This window comes from Pseudorasbora parva, chromosome 6 (assembly GCF_024679245.1).
Source record: "Pseudorasbora parva isolate DD20220531a chromosome 6, ASM2467924v1, whole genome shotgun sequence".
Taxonomy (NCBI): Eukaryota; Metazoa; Chordata; class Actinopteri; order Cypriniformes; family Gobionidae; genus Pseudorasbora; species Pseudorasbora parva.
In genome coordinates, this window is record NC_090177.1 from 19,187,891 (window position 1) to 19,209,431 (window position 21,541).

At 38.6% G+C, this 21,541-nt stretch overlaps 2 protein-coding genes across 10 annotated transcripts in view; one reads left to right on the plus strand and one right to left on the minus strand.

The window, feature by feature from the left end:
- huwe1 (HECT, UBA and WWE domain containing E3 ubiquitin protein ligase 1) overlaps positions 1–5,533 on the minus strand; it is a 65,546-nt gene extending 60,013 nt beyond the window's left edge. For 7 of the 9 annotated variants that reach the window (XM_067445989.1, XM_067445985.1, XM_067445987.1 and 4 more), the window contains exons 1-7: positions 5,463–5,533; positions 2,525–2,574; positions 1,138–1,207; positions 947–1,045; positions 663–869; positions 419–571; positions 4–66 (exon numbers count right to left, since the gene is read on the minus strand). In XM_067445989.1, the coding sequence (XP_067302090.1) occupies positions 4–66; positions 419–571; positions 663–869; positions 947–1,045; positions 1,138–1,182 (567 nt within the window). In that variant the 5' untranslated portion in view covers positions 1,183–1,207; positions 2,525–2,574; positions 5,463–5,533. Of the gene's footprint in view, positions 1–3; positions 67–418; positions 572–662; positions 870–946; positions 1,046–1,137; positions 1,208–2,524; positions 2,575–3,708; positions 3,725–3,962; positions 4,138–5,462 lie in introns of those variants that run through there. The other 2 variants (XM_067445982.1, XM_067445983.1) reach the window with 2 other exon arrangements.
- Positions 5,534–6,902: 1,369 nt separating this feature from the next.
- tmem107l (transmembrane protein 107 like) lies at positions 6,903–9,826 on the plus strand. Its single transcript, XM_067445995.1, has 6 exons — positions 6,903–7,091; positions 7,220–7,310; positions 7,402–7,469; positions 8,799–8,899; positions 9,190–9,286; positions 9,372–9,826. Exons 2-6 carry the CDS (start codon positions 7,224–7,226, stop codon positions 9,439–9,441), a joined length of 423 nt encoding a protein of 140 aa, XP_067302096.1. The 5' UTR covers positions 6,903–7,091; positions 7,220–7,223; the 3' UTR covers positions 9,442–9,826.
- The last annotated feature ends 11,715 nt before the right edge of the window (positions 9,827–21,541 follow it).

Here is a 21,541-nt window from a genome sequence, read left to right on the forward strand (position 1 = left end):
TACCGACAACGCCAGATCTCTGCAACACTCTGCAAGACCAAAGCCATTTTCTTTACCACCCCAGCTCTACAACAGGGGAAATAAAAGTCAGGAAAAGGTGTAGGATAAAAGAAAACACACATTAACCTTCTCAACCAACCATGAAAGCACCTGTCTGTACAGAACCAGGTCTGGATGATGCTTTAATTAGAACCAATGCAAAACAAATGAACTTTTCACAATATCACAGTAGAATCAAAGACACAATTCGTGTATAAACTTTTAAAAATGACAAGTGTTTTTAAAACACTGCATGATGCAGCAAATTTCAAAGGCTTTTGATTTGCAGCTGCTTCCTGACACAGCATTTCAATCTTCTTCATTCGAGAGATCAAAACTGGGAGGAAAAAAAATATGACTAAAAGTAGAGCTTTCATACCTCTGCCAGATGTTGCAGACGGGCAAGCAGTGGGCTCCTCTTGTCTGAGCCCAGTCTGGTGATGTAGTTGGAACGTTTGCTGAACACATACAGGAGATTCAGCACAGACAGAACCACCTGCATGTCACATGATGCTAAAAGGGTGGTCAAGTGCTACAGACAGAAAAAAAACATTCAAAATCAACTTGTGATGAACCAGTTAAGGCTATAAGAAGCAGGTTTTGTTGGTCAGGGGTTGTGGTACCTCTATAGAGCTATACAGGTGTCTTGAAAAACTGTATTCAATTAACAGCGCTGTGAAGTTGAGCACTGCCAGCAATAAGGCTTTTAGCTGCCCATTCTCTGGCCGGTCGCACACCAACAACCACGCCATGTTCTCCACTGTCTGTCCTGCATCACAGAGGATGCCATCGAAACGGTCCAGCAGGTCCACCCAATGATACAACTCACACTGAAGAAAAACAGGTCGTCATTAGAGATCTGAACATGCATATTAAACACTATAATGGTACATGTGCTAGTGTATACCTTGCCAATGTTCCAGGTCTTGATTTGCTGCAGTTCCAGCAACAGCTGTTCATCGCTGCATCCTTTCAGCTTCTCTATGAGAGTCCTGCAGTCGGCAGGCTGGAGGAAGAGCGTAAGAACATGTCAAAAATTAGGAAATTAACACGCACAACCTCAAATACTCCAAATGAACAGAAATCCTCCATACTGACCGCTTCAGTGGGGGTTTTCTTCAATTTACTTCTGTCAACCTTCATGGTCACTAATTTCTACACTCGGTTCCTACAAAAAAAGCACATCAAATCATGAGGGAGGATAATTTAAAAACATGAACACTGAATATGACATTCATTGCATGACATTCAAACATAGCGCTGCCATATAGTATCAAAGATCAAAGTATTAACAAAAAAAAAAGATTACAGGGCTTTTCCCACTTGAATTAGTCAACACTGGGTCATTTTAAACCCTGGATGAACAGAATCTAATTTGCTTCAGGTTTTCCCATTCTCAAACTTAACTCGGGGTTAAAAATTAATACAGGGTATTCATAAACAGAAGTTTCACATTGAATATTCCTAAACCCTGGGAAAATGTCAGTATTTGCAGTGTCTGTGTCAGTGATTGGATGAAAGTAGCACATGACCCGTGTACGTAACACCTCTAGCATTGAGACTCCTTATTTTATTACAAAGTCTCTTTAAGGAAAGTTATTTTACTTGGCAACCATCTTTGAATGGCCTCTTGGGCAGCTATGCAAGTACAGCTTCTATCTCTTTGAATGGGGAAACATCAAATTCTTCAAAGATGTTCATCAAGCTTACGAATTAAACATTACCACAACTGCCTCAAATGTAATTTTAAAAAAAACATTTTTCAGGCTAGACTAGCCAACGCGCATATGAAGTCCTAAGCGCGCGTCTCAGAACACAGACTGTTTCCACAGCAAATTTAGCTTCTAATGTCAGCTGCAGTGACATGATTACTTTACCAATTAGTGATTGGCTTTTTTATTTACAAGGCAGGACTATACTGCCATATTGTGCGTTGTACTTTCTCCTATCCATAACTAAAAAAAGTGGACTGTATTTCTATATCTTTAGTCCATGTATTATATATCACCAACTATACGACTATATCATACGACTATACACCAACTATATATTCCCTTAAAATCTACCATTTATACAACACGCCGTGTTTCCGTGACTGTCTATAAAGCATGTAAATATGAGGCACGCAATGTCTGGATTTCTGTTGCCTAGCTTCTAGCTGTAAAGTTCTAACACTAATATTGTTTCACACAGTACAAGTTTAGAAGTGTAATGTGGGGTTAACCGCAAAACAGGGCAAGAGTGAAACGTTTCTTTACCTTGAGGGTTAAAAAAAGTTGTTTGTGACAATAACCCAGGGCTAAGTGCAGTCTGAAAAGCCCTTATGAGGTGCACTTGAGTCATACAAGAAAAATTAGATATTTATAAATATTCAGATCCAAATGTAGGCTTAAGTGCCAAAATATGTCTCCAAAATATGTTTAAGCAGATAATCCTTCAAATTCAGAAAATGTAAAAAACACAACAACAACAAAAATAAACTCACGGTATATGATTTGGCAATTCCAACTTAACGGCATTTTTCATGTGCAAAACCTAAAGTAAAAAAGAAAGATGAAAGTGAAACAGTCCTTGAGAATGAACTTAAAAATGTTTGTGATCTTGCTGCCAAATGCGCAATGAAGGCACAAGGCCTCTACAGCTTAAGAAGTCATTTAATCTATATCAAAAAACAACTTCGAAATGGTCAAAAACAATCCTATACTAATTATCTGTTGAATAAAAACTAAATCAGGGCTGGCAGAAAGTTAACAAAAGTCTGATAGCAAGCCAAGGGAAAGGCAACCCACATTGGTTCAGATATAGGGCATAGATTCTGGGCATAGAAAATCACTAGCAGCTTACAAACACATCCTTAATGAATTAAACCAAATCATTTGCTCCTTCTGAAACAAAAAGCAGTACAAACTCTACGTTTTCAGAAACTTAAGCACTCCTACTGAGAAACACAACTGATTTAGGACCTTGAACCCGGTCAAAGAGAACCACTGGCCTGTGATAGGGAACCTGACATGGAAAAAAATAAGCCAACCACATTGCACAAAACTTTACATAGCTATGCTATTTAAACGTAAACGTAATTACTAAAGAAAGAAAGACGCTTAGTTAGTTCTTGTCAGACAAATGGTGTTGCAGTAGTGGGAGCAACACAGCAGCTAGTTAACCGAATACCTCAAATTACAATGACATTACTAACCGGAGCCCACAAACGAAAGTACAACACCGTAAACAAACAAATTGTAAGAACGAACTGTTAGTGAAAGTAACACAGCCACGGTGGAAATGAAACAATAACTCGACATATTTTTTTTATTAACTATTTCTAACGAAAACAAGCCAACAAACGGAGATTAATTTGAGGAAAAGGGCAGCTAACATGCTATCTAGTTTTTCCTTGCTAACAAGCTACGTTACCTCAGTCAGCAAGCTAAGTTTTGCGTATAAATGTGGTCACGTCATTCCACATATTTAATGGCGCAGATAAAACACCATCATCGCCGGGTTTTATTAATAAACTGTAATAAAATAACCCTATCGCGAACTGTAAGGAAAATTGACCGTTAGCCGCTCGCGCGACATCTTTAAATTCTGAGCTCGCGAGCTACAGAGATCTAAGCAGCACATAATTCCCCTCAACATGTCAACACAAACCCGCAATCTTCAACTCACTCTTGAAATCTTTATCAAAGCCCATCTCTTCCAACAAACATTCGCCAAACCATTAATACAAGCCTCCACTGTGGCGGAATACGTCAGGAGCGAAGCTAACGTTACACAGGTCCATATTTTTCCCCGGGCTGCACACATGCTCTGGTATAATCTAGAGCCCGGCTCAGCATGGCCTGCTCCGGCAAAATCACTCACTCCCCTCAGATCTCCAGATCACAAAAACAGCGTCTGTCACAGCGCTTCCTTAGCCGTACCGTAGCGTATATTATCACACATTTTCAGCAAGCGCTTCGTCTCGATGAACTGTGGCTGGTTAAGCGCGCCCGGTCGTGGCGACGGATGAGATGCTCGTGCATGCGTTGGTTTGGTTGGTTAGCTGAGAAACGCAGAATATCTCGCTGAATCATTCCCCACTCGGGCCTACCATAACACTGACTTCCAGTGGACGGTTGAATTTCTCACTTTTTACTGCTGCACTTGTGCGTAGCTGCATTTGGGGCGAACGTAGCGTCACACATGATGATAAAAGTCTACTATATCAAGTTAAAAATACATAACGGAAATAACACTTAGGAGCTATAAATATATATTAAGGGTTGAGTTCATATATGATGGAATACATTTATCAGCATAATAGAAAAGTGTATTAATTTTACAAACAATCAAGCAGCCTGGACATATTTTTTGTTAAAGCCCTAAGAGATGATAAACTATTATAATAAATAATGTCCAGATATTATATAAAATATAGATTTCCCACATACAGGTTTTGATTTAATACTGTTTAACTAGCTTGAAAATAAATGCATTATGCCTATAGTATGGTTATAATTAGATTTTAATTATTTTCTCATTTTCTTAACAGTTGCATACTCTTTTTACTGTAGTTTTGGCATTAACTTGTTCAATTTCTTCATTCCAATTATCAGCATCACTTTAGATAATCATAAAATTTAGAAAATCATAAAATAAAATCAAAAAAAATATTCATATTGTATGATTTTATTTGGGGGGGGGTGAAGTGGAGCCACTTTACAACATCATTCAGGGTCAGTTTGGTGGTTATGCTGACCCATATTATCCATCAGCATCTTTGAAAACAGACGTCTGGGGGATATAATAAACTGTGAATTCTTATGATGAAAAACTATATATTATAATGGGACTAAGTTACATGACATAATACCGAAAATATAACCCTTAAGACCATATAAGAGGAATTTAAGTGTCAAAGACTGTTGCTGGACTTGACGACTCAGCACATTTATAGTTATAAGCATCTATGTACGAAGAACATGATGTTTTAAAGCCGTGCAGATTGAAATGCATGACTCCTACAAAGATTTATTATACATCTCATTTATCTCATCAGCACACGCTATCACATACGCATGCACTTTTCGTCGTGATCCAATGATAGCATATGACATTACCCGCCAATTTCAAACCATTTACACTAATGCACGATTATATTTAATTTTAGAGATTCTGCCTACATAGTGTAAATCGATTTTATCTATGCGCGCGCACATCGCGCGAGCATTCAACACACGACAATGCTCGTCAGTCCGACCGCAAATTAAAAATGGCGGTTTATATTAGCAAAGTGTCCGGTCTTTGCGCCAAAAACACTCATTTTAATGAGAGTATACATGTACAATTTGCAAGCAAACCCGTCTGTTACTCTTAACGGTCATGTAGAGTCAGCCACAGACGTCTTCGCCAAACAGATAAAGACTAATTTAAGCTCTTACCTCGATTGCGCCTCAACATAACTTCTCCATCTTACAGCAGCGAGTGGGGATGCAAATCTCGCGATATTTCAGTTGGCTTCCTCTGCTCCAATAGTAACCTGCTGTAGTCACGCAGACCAGCCCCTTCGGTGATCTGCTCCTAGACGGACGGATACATAATATGATTATCAGTATTCAATATAATTAAATATATGTCAGTTTGTATAATAATCTATTGATGGTCGTACATGGCTCCCATTGTGCACCTCTTGACAGTACCCAAAAAGCACTATTAAAGAAGGAAAACCACCGATGATCAATGAGGAAAACAGATGCAAAAAACAAGATAGCCTACAATAGTGATTAAATTAACATTAGAATGTGTTTGCCTATTCAAGATTGTAATTTCTACACCCTGAATCTTAAATAGCTAAAGCACGTGCCACCATAATCTAAAAATCTTCCTAAACTGTCTTGCATTTGCATTAGAGCTAGCCTATTTTCTTAATTTTTATAACTCTCCATTGTCAAAGTTGACATCCGGATCCCAAAAGATATAACAGCGAATGCATTCTATCTCATATTTAGCTAAAATTCGAATAAAAACAGTAACTTGTTTTGAGATGTTTTTATTTTGTTTATTGGATCATGTTGAGTACCCCAGCAACCGCATAGCAACACCTTAGCAATCACCCTCACTACCCAAGCAACCGCATAGCAACCATCACAAGTACCCAACACATATAACAGCGAATGCATTCTATCTCATATTTCTGTTAAAATTCGAATAAAAACACTAAACTTGGTTTCAGATGTTTTTTATTTTAGTTATGATTATTTAAGTCAAGTACCCTAGCAACCACATATCAACGCCCTAGCAACCACCTGAGTATGCTAGAAAAACATATCTATCAAAACTTCTAAACTAAAACAAACTATTTTAAACTTTAAGCTTTTAAAACTATTTCAGACTTCAAGCCTGTCAAATTATTTCAAACTTCAAGCCTTTAAAACTATTTAAAACTTCCTGGCTAGGCTTTTTCAAGCCGACTTAACATTTGTCTACAAACATTTTTATCTAGTTATTTATGTTTTAGGTTTGGCCTACCAGAAACAAGGGCTGTAAATATAATGATTCATGAATCATTTTAAAGAATTTTCTAATGCTACCTGATTTTTATTGAAGGGACAGATTGAATGGTTTTCTTTGCCAGAATTTTATGTTGCAGCGAAAAAGATCTGAGCAGTACATGTAATATTACAGATTTTTTTCAAGGTTAAAAATTGTACTTAATTAAATTTAGATATGATTTGTTTAATGATCCTAAGGTTTTTTTTTGTGCATGTCCCCTTAGGGAAGGTTACGAGGGCCCCGGATGAGAACCACTGTCAGAGAGCAACTCCTGCCAATAGATGGCAGCATAAATCTGTTTGATGGTCTGTTTGTAGCACGATTTCAAATAGAAGAAGAGTGTTGTCGTAGCAACCTGAAGCTTATGCGAAGGAGAACCGTCCACAGCTTTTGTAATTCAGTATATAAAATGACTAGAAACAATATGTTCAGGTTCTAATTTGTCATCCGATAGAAACAACTGTACTTTTTGCTCACCAACTAAACTATCTTAGCAGGTTTTAACACCTTAGAAACTGGTACGTATATCCGCGGTTAGAATTAAGCCACACATTTTGTGCAAACAGCTAATTTACGAGACAAATTAGCCTTTAGTACTGTGCTCATTTTCACTGTTAAATCTCACATGACGTCGAATTCTGTCTAGTTCAATGTCGGTGGTTAGCAGTCTGGTCCCAGCCCGTTTCCTGACTCTCGTCGCGCATCTTGTAATAGTCATCATCATATTCTGGTCGCGGGTAAGCACTTCTCATGTGTTAAATCGTTATTTTATCACAGTACTATATCATTGCAATCAGGTCTGTGATTACGTGTTGAACTATCCCACAGGAGAACAGTGTCAGAGCTTGCCTACCACTAGACTTCACTAATGAAGAATACAGGTTAGAGGACACACGGTAAGAACAACTGTCTCTGTTATTTATTGCTTTATCATAGTATCTGGGCCAGTGACAAATTAATACGATGGTCAAAAGTGTTAATCTATTATTATATAGTTTTTTTTAATAAGATCTAATAAATCATTTGCCATGCCATGCAGACATTTCTTTTATCAGTAATTTCAGCCTTTTAGAGTTTGTCAATATACATTTTCTGGATCCCCCAAACTCCCCTTTAATTCACATGTATAGACCATTATGACCAAATATTGTGTTGGTACCCCTTTGCCACCAGCACAGCCATTCCACTAGACCCCAGAAGATGTGTTGTGGTATTTGGCAACAAGATGTTAGCAGCAGATCATTTAAGTCCTGTAAATTGTGAGTTGGGAATTCCATGGATCGGACTGTGGAGCGAAGGCTGGCCCGTATGGTACAATCAAACAGACAAGCTACTGTCGCTTAAATTGCTCAAGAAGTTAATGCTGGTTCTGATGAAAAGGTGTCAGAATACACATTGCATCGCAGTTTGTTGCATGTGGTGCTGCATACCCACAGTCTAGTCAGGGTGTCCATGATGACCCCTGTCCACTGCCGAAAGCGCTGCAAACAGTGGGCATGTGAGCATCAGAACTGGACCACGGAGCAATGGAAGAAGGTGGCCTGGTCTGATGAATCATGTTTTCACTTGGATGGCCTGGTATGTGCGTTGCTTACCTGGGGAACACATGGCACCAGGATGCACTATATAAAGAATTGTGATGCTTTGCGCAATGTTCTGCTGGGAAACCTTGGGTCCTGCCATCCATGCGGATGTTACTTGACACCTACCTAAGCTGTGTTGCAGATCAAGAAAACACTTTCAAGGAAACGGTGGCTGTAGCCTCTTTCAACAGGATAATGCACCCTGCCACAAAGAAAAATTGTTCAGGAATGGTTTGAGGAGCACAACAACGAGTTTTAGGTGTGGACTTGACCTCCAAATTTCCCAGATCTCAATAGTAGAGCACAGAGCATCTGTGGGATATGCTGAAAAACAAGTCAGATCCATGGATGCCCCACCTCACACAACTTACAGGACATAAGGGATCTGCTGCTAACATTCTGGTTCCAGATACCACTGCACACCTTCAGGGGTCTAGTGGAGTCCATGCCTCGACGGGCCAGGGCTGTTTTGCCAACAAAAAGGGGGCCAACACAATATTAGGGAGGTGGTCATAATGTTATGTCTGATCGGTGTATATATATCTCAAGACAAACAATATCCATCATGTTATTTACTTCATAATATGTATACATATTTAAAAATGCTCATTTATCTGCCTAATCATTGATTTTGGAGAGCAGGCTTGTGGTGGCATTATCCGTAACCCTGGGCCTGTTTGCCATCGAGCTGGTTGGGTTCCTCTGTGGAGTCTCTATGTTCAACAATAACCAAGCTCTTCTGTGTATCCTTACCAATTGCAGATCATCACCTCAGGCTCAACAAGTAGATGTTATGACACAGCAAAGCATGCGTAGTTGTCCTCTTGAGATGGATATTTGTTTACTTGTATTATGCTATAGCAGTCCAAAAACAAATGCAGTACTTTTCAAAAAAATGAGATGTTTGTGTTTGATTGTGTCACTGGTAGAATGGCATTTGCAGTGAAAGCAATTAGTCATTTTTAGTTGTAAATGATATGGCTGGTCATATCATCATACTGGTACAGAATTTTATTTAACTGACACTTTGCAGCAATTGGATGTCATGCCAGTGGCTCTGTGGCTTTGTCCTTCTTCTTGTTTGAGCAATGGACCTGCTGGATCTACTGGTGGATCTTTGGCTTCTGTAGGTCAGTCGGTAAATAATTAACGGTCAATGCATAACTGTGAATGTAAAAGATTTTCTTTGATTAATCATGTTTCTCTATATTTCAGTGTGATTCCAGCACTATATGAGATGATCCTCTTTGTTGTAGTGTTTGGATTTAAGAGGAAGCCTCTTTGAGTGTCTCTGCCCTCTTTTGTGGCGAGTGTGGATATTGTCCTACCATCACTGATGTACCAGAGTCACTTAAATTCACAATAACATACATTGGCGCAATAAACTAGTGTTTCTAAATGAGTTTGTTAAAAATATAATATGATATTTTGTACCCAATGTGATGAATTAAAGCATTTTGTATTTTAATACAACTAATGTGTTGCTAACAGTGTTTTCTAAAACACATAGTTACAATGGAAGCCAGAAGCAAATCAGGTGATATAGTTTTCATAATGAAACAGAATGATTTACTCATCTCATCACTGACCAAATGTGGTATTTAGTAGATTTTTCTTTTTTTTTCTTTTTTTTGCCACAGATCAGGTGTCAAGATATGTGGATCCACCGATTCCCCCCCCCCCCCCCCCCCCCCATTAAGAAATCTAAATTCTGTTTAATTTGTGGCAAGAAATTCATGTTGATGAATGATTTATTTAATAACATAACTGCTTTTGTTCAGTATAAGAATAGTTATCTTGATCTTTAAAACTTTACTTGACAACAAACTTTATGATGCATAAAACAAGATCACATTTCTTTAATACAAATTGTGTGTTTGGTAAACACTGTTACAAAGATTTAAATGTTAGTTTAATGTCAAACTGCCCAACTAAAAGAAATGCTGATCACCATAATGGCGACCAAATGATTTCCATAAAACATCAATATCTAAACCTCTGTTCATTCTCAATGAAAACATATAGAAGTACAGTATGACAAAAGTAATTGTGAAGTTGTTTAATCCTACTCTCCTGAGATCTTCAGAGATTTAATGTCCTCTTTTATCTTCAGTTGATTTCATCTAAGGCTGCGGCTGAAGTCAATTGTAGTTCTTGTGTTTCTCTTTCCTTTAGTGATTCTGCTCATTATCATCAGTTGTTCATTACTAATGGTCAGTCATCACTTAATATAACTCTTAATCTCTTAATTATCTCATTAACTTTAACACCGTTTCAGTGTCATTTTAACTCTCTGTGGAGTGGGACCTAAATTTTGCTGTGCAGCGCTGAAAGTTCAATGCAAACGGAGATATTGTCTTTTAGGGTGCGTTCACACTTGTAGTTCGGTTAGTTTGGTCCGGACCAAAAAACAAAAACAAAACATATAGTCCTGGTCTGCTTAGCGTTCACACAGGCATTTTTAACAGCGGACCTAAAGTTACCGAACCAAAGGCTTAGGGAGACGGTAACAACCTGATTGGTCGGCTTATATGACGTTGGAGCTGCTTACCGAACATTCAAAACAATGCTGTGTGCGGATTACACGCGGGCATTTTATGCGTGTACATATGGCATTATTTTTTACCAGAGAACTCATGAAGAGTTTGTTTGGAAGCGGACCGAGACCGCTAAAAAGATGAGTCTCGGTCCGCTTCCAACTTGTACCAACTTGTACCAACTTCCACTTGTTTGGTGCACACCATATGTTCGGATGGCACATGCTCAAATGAACCGCACTAGGGTTCGTTTTAATCGAACCAAACATGACAAGTGTGAACGCACCCTTAAAGTTACGACAGTTTATTGCCTACAAAAACGGCCGGTTTGGACTACAACAAGCTTCTTCCTGGGTTGGTGACATCATAAACCCTTGCTACTCTCCGCAGATGTGAATCTGCCTGTATGGTAAGGGACATAGCGTTTCCGGACAACCCGTGCTTGCCACTTCAGCCAATAAAAATACATGAAAATTTAGCCATTTAACCAATCTAGGACCATTGCGTTTTTCGGAGGGATGGGCTTCATAGGAGCAGAAAGCAAACGAGCCGTTTAAAGGACAGTGTAGACAGCGGTGTGGAATAAAGGTAAAAAAATATAAGAAAAATACGGCGTTTAAAAAATTGAGACATGTTATACTGTGCCCCATAAACACAGCCAAGCCTAAAAACCATGGAACCACCCCTTTAAAAGTTAAGAAGCAGCAGTAAGAGGGAAGTTTACCACAAAGCATTTTCTTGTGACTCAAGCAGATAGTCGGCTAATTCTCACTCTCGATTTCGAGGATTTGGATTTTTAAATTTTTGAATTTTGAATGAACGTTAGCATCTATGCTTTTGGGGAAAGCACATAAATGATATAATATTCATATTTTATCTTGTGCCTATTTTTGAGTAAACGTGTAATCTACTGAAAAATGTGAAGCATGAACAGAACCGATTATACCTGATGTATTCCATTGGCTTACAAGGGTAGATGTATATGTTCTTAGCAAACATCAAGGTGTTTGTGATATGCTGAACTGCCAAGAGGGTAAGTCCTTCACAGGAGTGATGAGTCTGTGAGCCTGCGAGGTACATGGTGAACTGAGCATAGCTGACTTCAGCTGGCCTGCACACACTCTTTCATTAGGATGGATGAAAACACACAAATAAACAGTGACAGTGACAAGAATAACACAATATATTCACACTATCCAAAGAAACAGCAAACAATTTAGTGTAATACCCATTGATGGCACAGCCTTTTTGTTAGCCAGCTACTTACAAACTGGCAAACGTTACTTGTTATTAATTTTACTAAAAGGACTAAGATCTTAGTCTTTGGGTAACTTTTATTTGCATATATTTATATAGGTAGATTAGACAAATACTTTTGGAAACATTACTATTTTTAATAGTCTCTTGTGCTCATAAAGCCCGCATTTATTTTATCAAAAATATAGAAAAAAACGGCAATATTAATATTATTACAATTTAAAATAATGGTTTTCTATTTTAATATTCTTTAAAAGATAATTTATTTCTGTGATGCAAAGCTGAATTTGCACTAGCCATTACGACAGGATTCAGTGTCACATGATACTTCAGAAATCATTCTAATATGCTGTCAATGTTGCAGTCAATATGTATTATATATATATATATATATATATATATATATATATATATATATATATATATAAAAATAATTAATTTTTAATATTTGTTTGGAACCTTAGATACCTTTTCAGGATTCATTAATGAGTAAAAAGTTAAAAGAACAGCATTTATTTGAAATATTATCACTATCTCTTATTATCAATTTAACATGCTTGTTGAATAAAAGTATTAATTCCTTTCCAAAAAAAAGAAAGAAAATAAATTACCTTTTAAACAGAAGTGTATATTGTTTGAAAGGTACACATACACACACACATAGTCATAGTCAATTTTAATGAACAATTTAAATTTATTTAATAATATAAAAACATTTATTAAAGAATCCTTTATTTAAAATCCAATTGAGACACTCCATTAAATCAAAATTTGTTACAGTAATTGGTTAACATGAGGCAAAATAAAATATGGCAAAATAAACAAAATATGTTTGTTGATATATTCACTTGAATTAGAAGGACTTGGAATTAAACAGTGCTGAGAACTGTCTCTCTGTGTCTTTAAAAGAAACCCCAGCTCTTCCTTTCTACTTTGGTGGCACCTTTTCATGTACCCTGATTTTCTTGGACAAAATCAATACCTCCATTTCCAAGAAACTTCCTTCATATCCTCTAAATAATCCAACCACTCATCCTAACTTAAATAAACCATAGCAATCAATAAGGCAACTTCAGCCAAGACGCTGCATCGGGCTGTCTTTAATGAGCTCCACTCTCTGTGTGTACACAGCCCTATTTCCTCTGCAGCTCACGCAACTGTCTCCACACATATTATCGGCACGCTTTGCACCCCATCGTTATTTTCGTCCTTGTCTCCGTTTGCCACGACCCACCTCATCGCCTGACCCCTCTGCTGTCTGTCGCATAGTGAAAGCTCTCTTCACCCTAGGCCAATTAGTGTCAACTACACACCAACAACATCAGTGACCTCTGGCTAGATAATTAAAACTAAATGGAAGGTGCATTGTGACAAAAAAAGAGGGGGGAAAAAGCCATTTCCGGTGACTGTGCCAGGGCCTTTTGCCTTCTACTTCAGGAACTATTAAGACACACCAATTTACTTTTATAGTGGTATCACCCTCCATTTGTATTGCACAAGTACTAGTGATCTAAAGGAAAGAAAATATAGATGCTTTGTAATATGAAATCTTCAATGAAACACTGATGGTTATTAATCACAGCTTTGTGGTGGATTTTACGTCAAGAAATTTAGTCATAGATTCTAGTGCTAAAAGCTATCAGTAGGGTATTTTATGTAATTGCAGTTGAGTATTGTAACTATTAGATATAGCAGTGTGTATAATACGTGTAAAATACGTTCAAAGAGATTTACCATTGTGAACTTTAAATTTAACACGATAGTCAATTAGATGTCTTTAATTTACAACAGCAAAGTGCAGTACCAAATCACAAACAGAAGAGGGCGCTAGTATGTATGTTAATGGTATGGTCTTAGCATTCTTGGCACCAATTAGCATTTATTTAGGAAGGAGAGATCTGTATTTGAACTCTACTTTCTACATGTTAGCTAGCTTTATGTAAGACATCTGTTGACTGCACAATCTGTGCGTTCTTTAATAAAACACATAAGCTGCAGTTCAGATTGTTATACTTGCATATAAAGTTTTCCTCCACCATTAGTGACAATGCAGATAATTTGTGGAAATACGAGATGAAATAGCGTTAATGATATGGGGATTATCCTTATATGGATGATCCTATAGTGACATATCATGGCTATTGTTACAGCGTGCTAAAATGTAACATCTATAATGATGTTAGAATTCATCCAATTTAATTCTCTCACATCCTCATATGGACTGTTAAGTCAAAAATAACCTTATAGTTCATTCTCGTTATTGAGGGTAGCCCTCTTAACATCAAAAGGTAAAAATGTAGGCTACTCAAATAATAGTCAATTAATATAGGCTACTCTGTTGATATTGGCTATTGTAGATAATACTACGAAAAAAAAGAGAATTACAATAATGTAAAAAGGACAATAAAAAGTCCATACAGAATAAAATAACATCATATAATGCTGGTCACGTGGTGTTGTAAACCATTGTTTAGTTGCAGGTGGTTGTTTGGTTGGTAGGCCTATAGTTGACAGAAAAATTGTTTAGCCTACATAAATATTGTTTTAGCCTATTTAAAGAAAATGTTAATTTAAACTCGATTTTAAAAAGCTTTTCTGAATTATTTATATTTTAGATATAAATTTAATAGATACTGTTGAATTTTTTTATTCATTATTTTGAACTCAGGACCCACTCACTTCGAGGGCATCAGTGCAATTTCAAGGAAACTAAAACATTGTGTGCACAAAATATGCAGCCTATGTGAGATTATTATATAAATATAATGGATATGTTTTGGAGAAAACTGTTATAGGATAAAAAAAAATCTAATTATCAACAATATTTTTAATCAACTTTATTGAAACACAAGCCCTTGCTAGTTCTTTGCTCTACCCGTTAGCTAACTTACACAACATCCACGTTAACTTGAATATCTGTTACTACTTCATGTAGCTACTTTAGTAACGCTAGCAAATTTCAAAATAGCTGTTCTGCTTGAATATGAAGACCACACAGAGAACTGCTATCTCTTGCCCCGCTCCCCTCCGCGCCGATGATGTATTATAGGTAGTGTGACTATTCTAATAAACACGGTTGGGGTAATTAAGGCATGGAGAGGCAGCAGACAGTGGTGGTCTAGGGACAACACGAAACGATAAATCACAACTCCTGGTTCCGCCTTCTCGAGCGTGGCCGATCACACTCACTGAGAAAGCAATTCTGCCAACCTGGGTTTGCACATTTGTCTTCATCAGCCTGTGGTTGTTTTGGGGCTAGTCTGAATTTGCTGGTTCCCATGGTAATCAAACAAGCTAGAGATATCAAATGTGTCCATTTTAATGTCAGCAATAACATTTAGGGCAAGCCTGGAAGCTGTTTTATTATGTAGCCCAGAGTTTACCGGATTGTGGATTTACCGGCTGTGAATTTAAGGTAGAATGGGAAATGTTTCATGAGAACAGGCAAACTCTGTTGCAAATGCACTGCCAAGCCAATCATTGTGTAAAATCAAATGTAAGTAGCAAAGTTCTCGTCACAATGACACAAAGGAAAGACAATGTTGGAATCAGTTTCAGAATTATTATTTTTTTTCAGCTGATGAATGAAAAGACATTGACAACCAATCAGAAACTACTTGACCATAATGCACTCAAGTATTTAAAGTGGTGGACAACATATAACCTCAGTGTTTATAATAAACAGAATGTTGTTGTTTGCTGGTGTGGACACTAATATCATTATAGTTTTCTCAATCAATTTAGTTATAAATAATAGTAGGGCTTTCCAAACAAATAGAAGGGCATTTTAGTCAAAAACAAACTATAATATTAAACAATGGATAAGGACTCTTCAGGTCAGGTGTCTCTCTCTTGTCCAAATGCCTTAGGATGTATCTGATCTGGACAGATGTCACTCAAACACACCTGAGCCCGGTGTGAGAGTGAGGAGACAACAAAACAGAGGTGTGTTAGGTTTCAGGAGAAAAGCAGGGCTGAACTCAACTGGACTTAGAGAGAAGGCTGTGGATCATTCTGCCTCTGAGGGACAGAGAGGCAACAGCAACCGCTGGAGCAGGAGATTCAGCCAGACAGAACACAAAACCCAGGAGCAGCCATGACACATGATGGACACTAAGAGGCAGAGAGAGCTTGTTTTTTTCCACTCCACTCAAATGCATTAACTATTCTGAACCTGTGCTGGAGGATCTTAAAGCAAAGGACAGAAGCCATTCCATAAGCTCCAGTGATGTTGGAGCAGCAGAACTGTGTCTGAATAAAGCCATGCCTCAGTGATACTCTCCTGTCTGAGACAAGAGCAGAGCAGAACAAAGTAATGCAGAGTACACAACACAGTACACAAAAAAAATGGAACAAAACAAAGTAATACTGGTACATTTTCTTCACAGAGAAATATATTATTTTTAAACAATAATGTATAAATCAAGTTTAAACTTGAGCACTGGTGTGCGCTCATATGTAATGTAATTTAATTACATGTACACCATATGTATGTGGTGGCCTGGTCTGATTAATCCTGGTCTGATTAATCACGTTTACTTTTAGATCCCGTCGATAGCCGGGTGCGTTACTTACCTGGGGAACACATGGCATCAGTATGCACTATGAGAAGAAGGCAACAGCGAGCGTGTGATGCTTTAAGCAATGTTCTGCTGGGAAACCTTGGGTCCAGCCATCCGTGTGGATGTTACTTGCACGTACCACCTACCCAAGCATTGTTCACGAATGGTTTGAGGTGTTGACTTGACCTCGAAATTTCTCAGATATCTTTCCAATCAAGCATCTGTGGAATGTGCTGAACAAACAAGTCTGATCCATGGAGGCTCCACCTCACATCTTAAAGGACTGAAAGGATCTGATGCTAACATCTTGGTGCCAGATACCACACCTTCAGGGGTCTAGAGGAGTCCATGTCAGTTGATTAAAATATTGTTAGTCATTTTGTCAAGTTTCAGCCAATGAAAATATTTCCAAACACATCCACAGCATCAGTGTTGAATCAGTGTTTTTGGATGAACCATTATAGTAACCAATTCAGTGACTCCTTCATAAAAACATTATGTAACCCGTAAAATCTGAAAAATCGTACTTAAAAATCTCCACCACTAATGCACAGATGTATAATGTCATTCACAATGATTCATCTAGTTCATCTTATTCTTTTATAAGTAATTTTATTACAGTCTTTTTATCATACACTGCTTCAAATAAACGGTTCTAATTATTTGACTCAGATTCATTCATGGTTTGGTTTAAGGCTTAAGTTGTCAGCCACTTATTTACACTATTCATTTAAGACTGTTAAAAATCCCTTATGGAGAAAATAATGCCCCTTATGCCCCAACAAAGGTGGCTTGTCACAATTTAATTATAACTATCAAAAGCAAGTTTGCCATGATGGAATCATTGCGTCTTTGATAAAGATAATCAGAGCACCTGACAATCAAATGCACTTCACATGTGAGCCCCAGGGAGGAGCCGCAAGAACAGCGAGTGTGTGGAGAGCTGAATACACTGCCTGAGGGGCTGAGAACATTTTATAAATAAAAGGCTGATCTTTTTGTCATGTGGTCCAGCAAATTTTCAGACACAAATTAGCTATGAGCTGAGGAATATATGCCAAAAGGTCTTCTTGCGAAGGTTCCGTTTAATCTGTCACCGCTTTTTAATTACATGTTTACCGAAGCTCCATGAATAATGGAAACAAGGGACTGTAAAACAAAGCAAAAGAGATAGTGTACTGCTTAAAGGGTTAGTTCACCCAAAAATTAAAATTAGATGTTTATCTGCTTACACCCAGTGCATCCAACATGTAGGTGTGTTTGTTTCTTCAGTAGAACACAAATGAAGATTTTTAACTCCAACCGTTGCTGTGTGCCAGTCAAACAATGGGGTGAATAGGTAACAAGTCTATGAGAGCAAAACAAAAAAACATGCTTAGACAACGTGCACAAAAACCCTGTTGATCCTGACGAAACATTGATTTGTTAAGACGAGTCAACGAGTCTCATAAAGTTTTCCTATCGGCAGTAACTTCCGTTAGGTGAGGTCAAGCTGCAAACCATGCAACATTTTTATTTCAGTTTTGAGTGTACTATCCCTTTAAAAGATTAAATGTCCTCAATTAGTATATGCAAAGACATTCTTTTTACAACAAAGTCTCTGCCACGATGAAGGGTGCAAACAACTCACTCCAGCCAACAGCGTTCAGTTCGAATTAGATCTGATCTGGTGACTGGCTGATTGATCAAGGCAGAGGGGGAAGCTACATTGTCAGTTCTAATCTTCACCAAACGGTTCGGTGACGTCTCAGTGCTGTGTGGAACTTCAAACAATGGGGTGTGTGTTTGTTTTGGGGGGTTAAGGTTGGGTTGTATGGAAGCAGGTCACAATTGTGGCACGCTCGAGGAATCAGGTTGGATCCACCCCCTATAGTCACCGATCCACCTGCTATAGTTGGGGGATGCCTCCCTCCAGATGCTCTGCATTCGCTAAAATAACTCTCAGTAAGCGTTAAACTCCCCCCACACCGAGAATGGGCAAATAATTATGATTCAAACTCAAGGGTATTCTCACGGGTACTGCACAGAAAGCGTTTACCGGCCACAATTAGAGGTAAAATAACCAATCCGAAGCATAGTGTAATATTCCTAAACCTTAGAGAACAGATTTGAAATGAGAAATCACACTCGGATGCCTCAGAGCAAAACAAACACTATAGCATGTACGTACGCTCAGAACAAACAATTTGTCTGATATTGCTCAAAGTGGGAAGGCTTGCTGCGAATGTGCTGTAAACAGGCAGCGATGAGACCTGACTTGTCATATAACAGCTCTAGAAATCGATCAAGGCCCACTCTCCCCTCTAATCCTCCCCCACATACACGCGTGGGGTGAGCAGTGGGTGGCTGGACACAGCCCGTAGCTTCTGAGAGAGAGAGAGAGAGAGAGAGAGAGAGAGAGAGAGAGAGAGAGAGAGAGAGAGAGAGAGAGAGAGAGAGAGAGAGAGAGAGAGAGAGAGAGAGAGAGAGAGAGAGAGAGAGAGAGAGAGAGAGAGAGAGAGAGAGAGAGAGAGAGAGATCGAGAGAGAGAGATCGAGATCGAGATCGAGATCGAGATCGAGATCGACGTGAGGGGTGCTGGGTTGGAGAAGGCGAGTGGAAGCAAGGTGGAGGTTGGCAGCATGTGCCTGGGATTTCGGCAGAACCTGTCAGAGAAACACTGAGACTGATGGGGAGAGAGGGACCACAGGAGCAGATTTGAATATATGAATCTTTCAAATGCAAAGTGTGTTTGAGGAAAATCAAAGTCTATGTGCTCTTAAAGTCAATGAGGAGCACAGGCTCTGGCTCTTCTGCTTCAATTTGCACCATCTCATGGATAAAAAACCCCACACTGCTGTGTCACAGCTCCAGACCGGCAATACTGCGTAAAAGAGATTCGGCTATATGAGTTGTATCCAAATTATTATTGATTGATCTCAGTGGTGCGCAGATTTGCCGGAGGAAAAATCTTAAGGCACTCCTGCCCTCAAGAACCAGGGTCAAGTAAGCCGGTTCTGTGGATAATCAATCCATGACAGAATTCAAATGGCCCATTTTGATATTCATGTATCGGCGCTTGATCATGCAGCTGAGGTTTTTCCTTAAAGAATCCCTTGATCACTTGTCCCCAACAATGTAGAAAACATCTTCACAAACTGTCACATTTCCTTACTCGATAAAGACAAAGTTTAAGTCAAAGTCATTTTTTGTCAAACAAGTACCAAGTATTTTACTACTTACTTTAATGCTTCTCCACGGACTATAGACAAGACGGAATAAACAAATACAAAGAACATATATGCAGAGATAACAATTATATATAAACGATATTGCCAAAAGTTTTAGGACGCCTACTTCTGCAAATGACCTTTAATGACCCATTCTTGATCCGTAGGGTTTTAATATGGAGTTGGTCCATCCATTGCAGCTATAACAGCTTCAACTCTGCTTCAACGGCTTTCCACAAAGTTTACGAGTGTGTTTATGGGGATTTTTGACCACTTTTCTAAAGCTCATTTGTGAGGTCAGACACTGATGTTGGAGGAGAAGGCCTGGCTCACAGCTCACTGATTTCAACAAAATTTTGATGATCACGCATGGCTTCCTAATATCAGAGAAAATATTTACTTTTAAGACAGCGGCCAGTAAATCTTTAAACTTCTGAATGCTCAAAACAAAACAGAGGGTTTGATTTAGTAGATTCTGAGCATGTATTACATTGATTAGAGATAAATGAGGAGTGGCATTGAAGCATTTCCTCTGAGTCTTAGAGACGTGCAGATCCATAATTCACTACGCATGTGTATGTACTCATGCATTGGTATTCACATTTACACTCACTTCAGGGCATGAGAAGGAAGGGACATATAGAGAGATGCTAGCTACAGGTGCAGGAAACCACGGGAAGAACCTGTAACAAAGAAGGGTCGGGAAAGAAGACAAATGAATGAGCATGTGGCAGTGGACAATGGCATTGTGGTGCATCATAGGATATAAAATTAAATTGACAATTTTTACCTTCCTGCTACATTTGGTTTCATGATCTTATTATGAACGATTCTAATTCCAATGAAATATTCCCCTTGTGGAATTGCTCTTGGAAATAGTTTCTTCACCAATTAAAATCAAATAACTCGCTCTGCTTCTAAAGTGCCTTTCCTATTCGTCTGGCATCACTTTTTCACAATCCAGTCAATCCCATTTTTTCATTAAATATCCTGTTTCACTCAGAAATCCGTCACAAAATGGGTTGCAAATGTTTGTTGATTGTAGATTTCTAGGAGAAAAGGTTCTAGAGAAAGGTTCTTTATCTTCTAGGGAAAGCCCAAAAATTAGTTGTCTCAGTTCTTTCAAGCTAATTTCTAATACTGCGCATTTATTTTTCACCAAATCACAGGTTATTTCCTCCTCCCCTTACTCACATGCTCTCTATCTTCCATCTCATTGGAATTCTATGCACCCTTTATCTGTTTTATTAGAAATGTATCTATGGTGCAATTAGTTTCACCCGTTTCTCTTTCTATTTTGTACCGCAAAGCAGCGAAGCCGCTAACTCAGTTAAGGAACCTTTAGCTTCCATCACGTCTCACAAAGCAGCATCTCTCACTCCCTTTCCGTTACTGCTTTTATCAACAGGCTATTTCCTCCGCTAACCATAACAAGAGTGAAGGCAGATTAAAGTAGAGAGAGAGAGAGAGAGAGAGGAAGGGGGGTTTAGGCGGAGACGCTCGACTGGTTGGCTGACAAACAGAGGGTCCCTCTAGAGTGCAGGCAGAGGAAGAAAGAGAGTAAAAAGAAGAGGAGAGTTTGATGTGGGTAGCCGAGCTCAATCTCCTCCTCATACCCCCCCATCCTCATTTCAGCAGAAAATCTATGCTCGCTCTCTTAGTATTCCAGCCGTCCTCCTTTGAAACCTCTATAGGCTCGGTCAGACAACTGGGCTGCTGTTGAGGCCTGGGCCAAACGGGAGAGCAGCGGGGTGGTGGGCTTTTTGGAGGGGAGAGGGGAAGGGAGGGGAGTGTTTGCTCGAAGCTGTCAGAAGTGACAG

What these genes read in the sequence shown, in the direction of transcription:
- tmem107l (XM_067445995.1), top strand. Translation starts at nt 7,224, where the DNA reads ATGTCGGTGGTTAGCAGTCTGGTCCCAGCCCGTTTCCTGACTCTCGTC. An exon ending in TACAGGTTAGAGGACACACG is followed by an intron (nt 7,470 to 8,798) that starts GTAAGAACAACT and finishes TTTGGAGAGCAG; the next exon opens with GCTTGTGGTGGCATTATCCG. An exon ending in TGGATCTTTGGCTTCTGTAG is followed by an intron (nt 9,287 to 9,371) that starts GTCAGTCGGTAA and finishes TCTATATTTCAG; the next exon opens with TGTGATTCCAGCACTATATG.